The sequence below is a fragment of the Crocodylus siamensis genome, chromosome 7 (assembly GCF_052110815.1).
Source record: "Crocodylus siamensis isolate JL-2025a chromosome 7, ASM5211081v1, whole genome shotgun sequence".
NCBI classification, from domain to species: domain Eukaryota; kingdom Metazoa; phylum Chordata; order Crocodylia; family Crocodylidae; genus Crocodylus; species Crocodylus siamensis.
This window is the reverse complement of record NC_143401.1, coordinates 80,907,836-80,920,644: the sequence shown is the minus strand read 5'-3', so window position 1 is coordinate 80,920,644 and position 12,809 is coordinate 80,907,836. Positions and strand designations below refer to the sequence as shown.

The 12,809-nt window shown below is 44.9% G+C and overlaps 1 protein-coding gene across 1 annotated transcript in view; it reads right to left on the bottom strand.

Annotated features, from left to right (window-relative positions):
• Nucleotides 1–12,809, bottom strand: part of CPXM2 (carboxypeptidase X, M14 family member 2) — a 157,302-nt gene that overhangs the window by 86,857 nt on the left and 57,636 nt on the right. Inside the window, exon 4 of the mRNA XM_090057350.1 lies at nt 11,675–11,814. Within this exon, the coding sequence (XP_089913476.1) occupies nt 11,675–11,814 (140 nt within the window). The remainder of the gene's footprint in view (nt 1–11,674; nt 11,815–12,809) is intronic.

Genomic DNA, 12,809 nt, shown 5'->3' with positions numbered 1-12,809 from the left:
GTCACTTATGTATATGTATAATTGTTAAAAATTAAAGGGACTAAAGTTAATATGGGTACATGCATTACAAATATTATACCTTTTACATTTGTCATTCTTTTCTACCTTCATTTCCTTTCATTTGAGTCAGATTCTGTCACTCTTTCACAGGTGATTTGGTCCTCACTTCATTGCTTCCTTACAGGCTTGATTTTGTTTCTCTGGATGCAAACAGAAGTGACAATTTTTGCCTGCCCTGGTCCCAGAAAGCAGTCTACAGCTGTGACAAAACAGAAGCGAACAACTGCAGACTGCTTTAAAGGGCCCCCAATCCTGTGAAAATCTGAACCCTCATTGCATGACATTTCAGACGAACACACTCCTAAATTAAGCATGTTCTGTAACTTGTGCCTTCAGAGCTCCCAGTCTGTTGCTGTTTCAAAAGGGGAGGAGGCAAAGGGAGCAGAGGGAGTTTGCTCTGGGGTTTAATCAGCCCATGCTGGAGGGTGGGTCAGGTGGATTGGAAAAATAAAAAGAAACTTGAAACACCCAAGTAACAAAAGGAAAGAGATGAAGGGAAATGGAAGGGATGGGGAAAAAATCTGAGGAAAGGAAGAAAAGAGGAACCAGCAAGGTTTGAGGAAAAAATGTGAGGATTTAAAGACTGGTCCAGAAATAAGGAATTAAAGAGTTTTGGGGTGCAGAAAGAAGAGCAGCTCCCTGTTACTACTCACAGGGTGCCTAAACACATGTATAGAAGCTGTGCCAACATACTGTAATTGCAGCACATAAGAACAGACTCAATTAATCGATTCAGCAGACTAATCAAGTCTGCTGAAGAGTAGCAATTACCACACTCCAGCAGACTGCAATCCTTGGGAGGGCTCCAATCCATTCACTCCACCCTCCAGCGCCAGCTGGGGAACCCCAAGAATGAGCTTCCTCTGATCCCTTCCCCCTCTCCCATTCTGAAAACAGTGTCCAGGATGGGAGGAGGGAGTGGCGTTGCTGCGGGTCCACTATGGAGACTGGGCTATGGGCCCGCAGCAAGCAGCTGGCATCCCCAACCCTTAGACCCAACAGCAAACTTCTGTGTAGTCCAGGGGTCCGTTGCAACTCAGAGCACTGTGGGTGTTTATACTTCCTGCAAAGCCCTATGTGTGTTTATACACGTGCTTCGGGAGTCAGGCGTGCTTTAATTAGAGCAGCTCCAAAAGTCACTCTAGCTAAAGCGCCAGGAGCAACTCACGAATCAGTGTCCCAAACTGAAAAATGGCAGCGGGGTGCCCCCGCCACCATTTATCAGTGCAGGAACATTGATATACATGACACTGGAGTCTACCGGAGCGTCGTAATTGCTACTCTTCCGCAGACTTGATTAATCGAGTCTGCTCCAACATGCTGTAATTACAGCTCATCAGTGCAGCTTCAATACATGTGTTTAGGCACCCTGTGAGTAGCAACAGGGAGCTGCTCTTCTGTCTGCACCCAAGAATTCTTTACTCCCTTATTTCTGGAACAGTCTTTAAATCCTCACGTTTTGTCCTCAAACGTTGTTGGTTCTTCTTCTCTTCCTTTCCTCAGATTTTTTCTGTCCTTTCCATTTCCCTTCATCTCTTTCCTTTTGTTACTTGGGTGTTTCAAGTTTCTCCTTTTTTTTTCCCAAGACAGTCTTTATTATTACTTCAGACATCATTGCATTGGCTTGACTGGGAGCAAGGCCTCCATCCTGGTCAGTGCATGCAGGGAATTTGTACTAGGGTAGGATACTTCAGACAGATGACTGGTTCAACTAAAAGTACTGATATTGATAGTGATGAAAGAAAATGAAACGTGATGATATAATATGTAGGATCGACCAAGACTTTTTTTGTAGTCTCTCAGCAAGTATGTGTGTCCCAGCATGCTCTTCACTTAGTTTATTATGGGTGCTAATACTGCCTCCAGGCTGAAACCAGTCTCCATGAACTAAGAGGTCTCTATCCCCAGGAACTGTTTCCGCACACTGGATCATCAGTCAGTCCCAGCCACAGAAGCCACTGCTTAGTACAATAGATAATCAGTGTTTTCTCTTATACAACATTAATACTAGGACCACTGGTCATACTGTTATTTCATGCATGTTCCAGCTCTGCGGTAAGTAATAAAAATCCTTGTATTGCAGTATGCCATGGAGTATGGATGCCCTCTACATATACTTGCTGCAGCCTTCCCCTGTAACCCTACACATAATAGTCTTTAAATAGAAGACAGGAATCCAGGGAGACAGAATAGGCAAACTCTAGACTGAAGTTTTGCAGTAAAGCACAGAGAATAGCTGTACAGTTAAAACTTGATTTTCTTCACCTAATAAAGTTCCTTGTTCAGAGTTAAAAGAAAATAACTCCTGCAGTGATTTTTTTATCATTGTCATATAACAGCCTATACCCTAACCTATTTGGCATTTCCACTATGCTTAGAGCTTAGCATTTCTGTGTAGAAGAGAGGTCCATCACTGGCCCCAGTTCCCACAACACAAACCACTATCAAACCTTATTATGACCCATCACTCGATTCAGCTGCAGCTTCCCCTGGACTGACTGGGGAGAGTTGTACATCTGGTGTTTTCATTTTTTTCCTCATTGGCAAATTTGCCAAGGCTTGAAAAAAAGAAGTGTCCCGCTGGCGCTCAAACTTGGTTAGGTTATTCCTTAAACACAGCTTAGCTCAGCAAATGGGGTATTTTCTGGCTCTCACAGGTCTCATAAAATGATTTGCCAACAAGTATTTTTATTTGCTATTTAAGGAATATTCTTGTTACATTTTTATTAAAGATGGGCCACAGTGACAGCCACTGTGTGGCAACTGGCTACAAAGGGGTTATACTAACCACTATCTATCCTATGAGCTGTTAGGTGCCTATAACAGGCCCTTCCACCCACTAATACTCATGGAAAAGCTGACCTTTCATAACTCAGAGTCATGACATTACCCAAAGTACTCACAACTAGGCCTGATATATACCCCACGGTATAGATCTATACCTCTGATGGCTTCTTTGTAGCGGCTGCTGTCTGCTGCCAGAACTTTTGCTAGACATTTAATGAAGAAGACAAGCCTAAAAGTACTTCTTTTCTGAACTCTAGCATCTGCTTCAACCACTATCCCTGCACACCTACTTTATTCACCGGAGCTGCGCTCACCACCACTCTTTTTATCCACCTACAATCTCTCACTCCACCTCTTAGCCATCATACAATTTTACTGTTCTCACCCTTGCTTGCCTGATAAAACAAAGGGGATGAAAAGAAAGCAGCTACGTTCCAACAATAAAAATAAAATCAAGAACACATCATATCCAGAGAAACCTTGAACTAGTTCAGCTTTTGGATAAACTTACATTCTGTATCACACATACTCATCCTTATAAAAGGCTTAAACCATCTCTTTTCATTGTGCTCTTCTGAAAACCTCTTGTGCTCAAACTAAACAGGACTAGTTCAGAATCTCAAATTAATTATCTACTCTATAAACACTGACACCCTGTATCTTAGAGAGGCTGCCAGTGAGAGCTAAACATCCCCCACTGTATACATTATCATTTGCCCCCTAGAGTTTTAAATTTACACTTTGTCACCTCCAATAAATTAATCAGTCTTCAAAAACTTGACATTAAATCTTCACTCTTAAACTAGGCCAAGAAATGAGATATAAAGAGCAGGGCTTAACAAAAATCACAGAGGACAGCAAAATGCAAGCTTTTAATATTTGCATGTATACCACCTATACAGCCCCACAACAATAAAAACAATTTATCAATAATTAAAAACACTGGATCTCAAAAAGCTGCAAACAGATGGAGAAGCATAAACAATAAAACAAATAATAAAAGTGTTAGTAAATTTAAACATAAATCTGAAAAAAATAAGCTTTTTGATATTTTTTTGAAAATGGAGAGAGATGGAATGAGCTGCTTTCAAAGGGAAAACAGTCCCAATACCATACCGGCTGCTTCAGCTAAAGCTCAGTTGCCTACTAACTTCCAGCAGAATCCTTAACTTGCTGGTGGTGACTACAGAAGCCATCAGCTAGAGGTACAATACAGGTCTGATCCTGTCCCCGTGGCAGGCAATTAAGAATCTTCCATTTCAGCAGATCAGCATCAGGGTCCAAGGGTCACTTGAAAATGTGCATCCTAGTCGCAAAATACCACATTGTAAGCCTGACAACAGCAGCTGAGTCAGACATTGGGCAGGGTCCATTAGGCTCCCTGAGCCCTTCCATAGCCACCCCTTTGGGGGTATGAATGGCAGAACATCTGTAGAGCCTTTCCACTACCATATCTCCCCACCCAGCTCTGTCTGCCAGAGCCGCACTGCCAGAAAGGATGCCTGACAGACCGGCTCTGCACCAGCCCAATGCACTCTCCCTGTATGATCCCTTCAGAGCTGTTTCTGCTCCTGTTTCCATGCAAAAGTGCTCTCAACAGTGGTGAATGAGGAGTCTGGATTTATGGATTCATCTTCCTGCTCCAGTCACTGAGAGTTTTACCCATTAACTCTTAAAGGGGGCAAGTTTGTGCATCTAGCTCAGAGATTTTAAAAATAAATAGTGTGTTAAATGTAAGGAGAGCATCAAGCCCTGCTCCAAGCCTCATAATAAATGTACCTAAAAATAGAAACATGACAAGACAAGGAAGTGCTGTTCTAGGATAGATGATATCTGGTACAGGGGAAACTTAAATTACAACTACAGGAGATATATGAATCTTTGCTACAATAACATATTTACTCAAATAGACGATGACTCTGATTATAAGACAACCAACCAATAATCAGATTCTATACATGGAAAAAGTATACATTTTTTATAATTTTCCAGGTACAAAATCTAATTATTTGAGGTTTGCCTTGAATTTGTTCCCAGCCCACTGCTACAGCAGGGAAAATAAATCTGGGAGGGTCCAATAGCCCTTTGTTTTCTGTTTCTCCCCAACTTTTTTCCACTGGCGGCCCCTTCCCTATACTGTCAGACCCTACTCTCCCTAAGCAAATGGAACCAAGGAATACATTTGAAAATAATAACTTCGAAATTAAACATGGCTGTAGCAATTTTCATATAATACCCATACACTTAGTTCATCCAGAATTGATATGTGTTACTTTTTTTTCTGCAAGATTTAATGTATGTGTTTCATAAAACCACTTCTGAACAGTGTTTTGGAACCTACTTATGTTTAGTATAAACTATGCACTGTATTAATCCAAAGCCAAAATGCTCATGATTTACCACATAGTTCACTAAGTTGGGCCCCACCAGAGTCAACAGTATTTCAAGTCATGAGTCCTGAGAACCTCCAAAAATTTATATGCAGATGAGTTGCAAAGCAATCTGGTCTGGCTTCACCTTGTGGAGGGCAGGGCCACACTAATCATATGTGCTAGGCTGGCACACATCCAGGAGGGGCCAGCAGGGGACTGCATGCTTAGGGGCAACCAACATGGGTTCATCAGTGGCAGGTCCTGTCAGACCAACCTGGTGGCCTTTTACGATCAGATCACCAGATCATTAGATGCAGGGGTAGCAGTGGACATAGTCTTCCTGGACTTCCGGAAGGCTTTTGACACTGTCTCTCACCCCGTTCTCACTAAGTAACTGGGAGGCTGTGGTGTAGACACCCACACAGTCAAATGGGTCGCCAACTGGCTGGAGGGCTGCACCCAGAGGGTGGTAGTGGATGGGTCCTTCTCAACCTGGAAGGACGTGGGCAGTGGGGTTCTGCAGGGCTCGGTCCTCGGACCCGCACTGTTCAACATCTCCATCAGTGATTTGGACGAGGGGGTAAAAGCACCCTGTTCAAATTTGCTGATGACACTAAGATGTTGGGGGACGTGGGCACACTAGAAGGAAGCAACAGGCTACAATCAGACCTAGACAGGTTACAAGGGTGGGCGGATGAGAATAGGATACAGACAACACAGACAAGCGCAAGGTGATGCACCTCGGGAGGAACAACCGGCACCACACCTACAGGTTAGGGAACTCCCCTCTTGTCAGCACGGAGATGGAAAAGGATCTTGGAGTCATAATTGACTCCAAGATGAACATGGGCCGGCAGTGTGGGGAGGCAGTCAGGAAGGCCAACTGCACCTTGTCATGCATCCACAGATGCATCTCGAGCAGGTCCAAAGAGGTGATCCTCCCCCTCTATGCGGCACTGGTCAGGCCACAGTTGGAGTATTGCATCCAGTTCTGGGCGCCACACTTAAGAGGGATGTGGACAGCATGGAGAGGGTCCAGAGGAGGCCACTCGCATGATCAGGGGACAGCAGGGCAGGCCCTATGAGGAGAGGCTGCGGGACTTGAACCTGTTCAGCCTCCAAAAGAGAAGGCTGAGGGGGGATCGCGCCTGTTATAAACTAGTCAGGAGGGATCAGCAGGCACTGGGGGAGTCACTGTTCCCCCAAGCACCGCCAGGAGTGACCAGGAATAACAGTCACAAGCTGGCAGAAGGTAGGTTTAGGTTAGAAATCAGGAGGCGCTACTTCATGGTCAGGGCAGCTAGGGTCTGGAACCAACTTCCAAGAGAAGTGGTGCAGGCTCCTACCCTGGGGGTCTTTAAGAGGAGGTTAGGTGAACATCTTGCTGGGGTCATTTGACCCCAGTACTCTTTCCTGCCATGGCAGGGGGTCGGACTAGATGATCAAGAGTAAATTGGATGCTTATTCAAGAGTAAATTGGATGCTTATCTTGCTGGGATCCTATGACCCCAGCTGACTTCCTGCCCTTTGGGCAGGGGGCTGGACTCGATCTCCCGAGGTCCCTTCCAGCCCTAATGTCTATGAAATCTATGAAATCTGCTCAGGTCCCTTCCGACCCTAGAAACTATGGAACTGAGAGAACAATACTGTGGTTCCCCAGAACTTGAAAAAGAGTCCACAATGAGAGGGATTGCATTTAATGGGCTGGGCATTAGCCTATGTCTTATTCAGATGGGTTGTACTGACCTATCTTTGTGGTAGGTTCCCATCAGCATCTTGGCCTTCTTGGATATCTATGTGAAGTACATCACAGAATAGCACCAGTACATGGACCCCAGCTGACCACTGACCAGAAGTGATGCAGAGGGGACCACTTAATCCCCTTCCACCCCCACCCCCACCCCCACCACTGCTACACCTAAAGGAGTACAAGGACTTTCTAAATCTTGGACTCTTCCCTACCCCCACAACTGTATCCTGCATCTCTCTATTTGTAACTCCATGGGTGCCTATAAACCACCTCCCTACTCAAATGCAGTATTGTTTGCAGGGTCTCTTATATACTCTTTATATTGGCATTGCACCCCCTTTTTTCCCCTTTCCCACCCCCTCACCCTTAAGCTCAGTTGGCTTCATGTTTCTTATGCAACTCAGTTGCGTTCACACCCCTACTACCACCTTCTACCATGTAGGCTAGGGCTGTGCAAAGCTTCAGGTGGTGATTTGATCTGGAGGAGATTCAGCCTGATTCGGTGGCCGAATCTCTGAGTCCGAATCAAATCAGGGGACCAGTTCAAAGGTCCAAATTGATTCAAAGCTGCAGCAGGGAGCTGCAGCTACTCCAGGCTGGTAAGTACTAGGGGCAGGGGAGGACAGCCTGGGGGAGGGGACCCCTGCCAGCCCCCCCAACCCCCCCCCGCTCCCCCCGCAGCTGAGTACTTTAAAGGAAAGCCCTGGTGCTCCTTGGGTGTTCCTGGGTGGGGGGGCGATCCCTGCTGCCCCACTAGCCCACGCTGCATGGGGGGCTCTGCCACTTTTACAACTGCCAGGGAGCTGGGACAGCCATTGCCGGGCTGGGAGAGTGGGTAGGGGATGGGCCAGGCCTGGCTGATTCGGATTTTTGGCTGCTGCTGAATCTCCAAATCAGATTCAGCTGAATCAAATTGGGACAGTGGTTCAAATCACCAAATCAAATCACTGTCCCCTGAATCGGCCAAATCTGAAGCGAATACCAGCTGCTTCGTGCAGGCCTAATATAGGCCCTCACTTAGGTCCTTTGTATTTCCTTATGCCTCAAAATTTTGTCATCTCGACCTTTAACGTTTTCTGGCACCAAGGGAAAGGTTTCAGGGCTGGCTTTGGCCCTCCCAGTGCCAACCTGGTATTGCAGTACTTCAAGCCCAGTGTCAGTTCCCTGCAGAAGGAACATCACCCATTCGTTTGTTTTTTTAAGGGCCACACAAAAAAAGGTTCCCATCAGCATGTTTGCTTAATGTGGGCAACATTTTATGCTCAATGTTAGCTGCATTTAATCAACTCCATAATTGCTTTCCATTACTGAGTGCATGCTATTTTTGGCAGCAATTTAATGATAAACAATGTATTTAGTGAGATTTCCTTGTCTGCAATTATAAGATGAGGAGCTTTTTCCCCTACGCTAATTGGGGAAAAAAAACCTTGTCTTGTATTTGAGTAAATATGGTATTACCTATTGCAGAACAATAATATTAACTGCAGCACCCTCCCTGACAAAAGGCTCCCACCCCCACACCAATATGCAAAAGAAAATCTATACCTGAAATTTCTGTCTAAAAAGAGAAAGTTTGTTTTTACTGCAGTGATTTTGTCTAATAGGGTTGCACAGGGTAGGGTATATCCCCTTCCTCACCCAAGGAACTCCAGTGATGTGAACGGGATTGTTTCTTGGCGTAAGAACTGAAACACTAGTCCCTAAAAAACTAAGTAGAATTCAAGGTTGAAAGAAGTAAATTCATGGTAACTTTCAACTACTATTTATTTTAACAAGATACTGTCTGGTGTCTCATTCCTATCTCAGTTAAATCAGTTTTGTACTGAAGTAATTCCAAAGTAACTCCACTGACATTAACAGAAACACCTCTGAAGTTGTTTGCAACTGTTAAACAGGAGCAGACCAAGCATTAAAATAACAATCAAATATATCTTCCCTCCTTTCATATCCTGTTCAATCCTATCAGGCCAAATTACGGCCTCAGGCTGGAAGTCAGTAATGAACCAGAAATCCTTAACAAAAGAAGGAGCAGAGAGCAATTTCCACTTTCGATTACTACCTTGATTAAACATGTGCAGTCTGCTCTGCTCTTCATTAACAGAGCCTTGCTGGGATGGAAAATATTGGTTAAAAATTCTGAAAGAGAGAATTATTGGGTAAGGTGTCAAATCCTACAGTGAGTTTTACACTTGGTTGCCATTGGGTTTAAGTAAACATCCAACACAAGCAATGAGCCTTTTGCTGGAGAAGGAGATAAAATGTGAATGGCAAACATCAAGGTATTAGTTTTCAAAAATTCAGTGGGTGCCTAATCCATGTCTAAACCAAAAGCGTGGTCACAAGTAAGTATGCACATCAGTGCATGCAGAACCGGTAACAGCGTGCATAAATTTAATGAGGCAGGAAGAAAAGCCTCCAGTTTGTGATTAAACATGGAACTCCAGAATACTTTCATCCTTTAAAAGGAATCATGAAATAGGATCTGGAAACTGAGGGTGCCTGCGGACATGCGGGGAGGCTGCTCTGACATGCTGTAAGTACAGTGTGTGAGAGCAGACTCAATTAATCAAGTCTGCTGGATCATGCTAGTGAGCCTCCAGCAGCCTCCACATCTCATGTATCAACATCCCCACACTTCAAAATGGTGGCAGGTACTTTAACTAATGCTTGTTTGACAAGCTTAAGGTAAAGCACCCCTGCCACCATTTTGAAGCGCGGGGATGCTGATACATGAGATGCTGCGGGCGCTTTAATTACAGCAACTCTCAGAGTTGCTCTAATTAAAGAACTCCCCTACCCCCGGAGCATGTGTAAAAATGCCCTGAGTTTCTGGTCTCAGCTGTTCTAGAATGGGCAACCTTCCCCAACCAGAGAGGGGGAGCAGCCCCTTGCATGGCAGGTACTCTCTTGCCCATATATGAAGGTGCCAAATTCACTGGCTCTACCACAGCTCCACTTACTCTTCCTGCAATGCACAAACTCAGTGCAGTCTATGTAGCAGACAGTGGAACTCAGATCAGAACAGTCTGTATGCCTTGTGTTGATGCTGTAAAGCATTTTCCTTTCTAAGGAAAGTGATATATAAACAATATTATAAGGCTTGACCTAACTGATGTTAACTGGTGATCACTAATGTATTAGCATGGGCAGTTCCAGGATTTACTGAAGAGGGGTGCAACACACCACCCTTAAGAGCACTGGGGTGAGATATGGCTGGAGTCTCCAGGCTGGTAAGAGACACCAGGAAGCCAAGCAGGGAGCAGAGGCACAAAGCGGGGGAAAAAGGCTGCCCACCATTGCCACCACTGTTTCCAGCTGACCTGGGAGCTGGACGAGCCCAGAGCCATTCCTGCCCCACTCCATCCAGGGGCTGTGCAGAGTGGTTTTCTGAGGAGCCTGGCTTAGCCAGGGACAACAGCAGTGACAGCACACAGATTCTTCCTTCCAGCACCTGCTCATGAAAAGTGAGGGGTGCTTTCTGGGGAGGGACAGACAGGTAGGGATCTGTCACTGGAAGGAGGAATCTGTGCACCACCAACACTGTTCCCAGCCAAGCCCAGTACTCCCTGCAGTGGGAGGCAGGTTCCTCCTTCCATTGTCTGCTCCTGGCCTGTGGGGATCGTGGAGGGGAGGACTGCCACTGCTGTCTCTTGCTAAGTTTGGCACCCTATGCAGCCACAGTCCAAGGCTAAAGCAGAGCACAAGTGGCTCTGGGGCTTCCCCTGCACCCAGGTCAGCCAGGGACAGCAGTGGTGCAACAACACAGCCCCCCAGTCCCACCCCATGTAAATGTATAGCATCAGTAACATGATTGCTAATAGAACAATTGTCAGATACTGGAAAAGAGATAGAAAACTTAACATAAGCAAGTTCCACACTGGTTTAGGTGAAGAATAGGGTACCATATGTCCAGGTTTTCCCAGACATGTCCTCTTTTTGACACCCTGTCCTCCTGTCTGGGCAGGTTTTTAAAATGGAAGCAAATGTCTGAGTTTTTGCTCTACCTCTGCTTTTCCCCCACACTTGCGTTGTGGCTGCTTGGGGCCTGGAGCAGCAGGGAAAGTGATTGGTTGTCAGGGGATCATGTGCTCCATGTGTGGCCCCTGGCAGCTGCTCCCAGGTAAGAGACAGTGATGCAGAGAGAAAGTGTGTGTGTGCAGGTGTGTGAACTGCATGGGGAGCAGGGCGCAGGGGCTGCGGGTTTGGAGTGAGGAGCACCATCAGGGCTGGTGGGGGACTGTGGCTTAGGAGTGAGGGGGCAAAAGCAGGGCACAGGCATATCATGCCCCACCCCCCAATCATATACCCCTTCCTCCCATTTCCCACCCCCTCACCCCCAGGTATCCTCTCTTTTGATACTAGAAATATGGTAACCCTAGTAAAGAAATTTCAGTACTAAGAGTTACTCAACGGCAAAATGTTAATGCTGAAGGGGTTATCAAAGTGCACGATCCTGTGTTTTCTCATATGTAATTAAAAAGTTGAAGTAAATTACTACTTTCACATTTGTTTTCCTTATTCTTGAAACCCAACTTTACTGTATAAACCATTTCCTTTTATCTTTTTGTCTGTATTATCTTCATGCTCAAACACCTTTTCTCACCTATACCATCTCTCTCTCCTTCTCTTTCTTGAAAAATGAGGAAAACCCACACTTTACTTCCAAACTTTAGCATCACAGGGAGGAAAATAACCATGTACTTACAACCAGAGAGAGTTTCTCCCTTGTGTGATAACTCCAGTGAACTTTGTTAGCCTCCGAGCATCTACTTCAATCCATTGATACGGGTCATTTCGTCCTGCACACCAAGCACCATCATAAAAATCATTTTCGTTAACACCTGCCTGAAAAGAAGGCAAAGCTGTCTTCATAAATCAGTATCAATAAACTCAAAACCTTTCATGGAACAAAATAAAAACACAAAATCATCACTCATTTACTTCTTCCTTTGCTCACACAGATGTTCTAACAGTCCATGGAGAACCCTCTCTCAAGAACTGTATAGACTGGCCAAGATATTTTATTTCCCAAAGTGGAAAAGGTATTTTAAAGTCACTTTAAAAGATAAGTTCTAGAAATATAAATTTAATATACAAGTTGATGGGCCTGATTTTGAACAGAGCTTCAGTCCAACTTGTGTTTCTGTGCTTTCAAGTAAATAAATCTATCCAGCCCAAATTAGCCATTGGTCTTCTGAGCTGTAAGGCCATGCACTCCCTGATATACCGAGTCATCTAAAGACTGCCCCGTTATGAAGCCCTTCCTCATTTTTTCATCCACAAGGAGTTACAGAGCATACAGAACCCATGAAGCTGGGACCTGCATTTTCCTGTATTCTGACTCTCCATCTTCAGGAATATTCAGGATTCACAGCTAGTCAGAATCAGCTCAAATTATAACTCAGGAACACCCACCTCTCAGTCTTGCTCATAAACCACTAGACCCTCACAGGTATTTTAGTCAGTCAGTAAACATTAAATATGCACAGTCTTCCCAACATTTTCAGAGGAGGAAAAGCTACAAGGTATCTTGACCAACAGAACAAATTGTTCGAAATCCAAATGAATGCAACTGAATCTGAGGAAACTGCAATCAAGCTGGAACTGAGCACAGGCCATTTCCTGGGAAGTTATGACTAGTGGCAATATAAATATGGGTGGAGGAATGGTAAGTGCCATTAACTTCACTTCATTATTAATCCCCTGTAATTCCCCTTGCCCTGAGGTAGCCGTTTCTATTACAAAGTGCAGAAGCTTGATCCACAGCAACTACACATGCTTTTTAATGTTTTTAGACATTTATTTGCTCTGTGTTTTTTAGAAGTTATAAAATGCCTTTC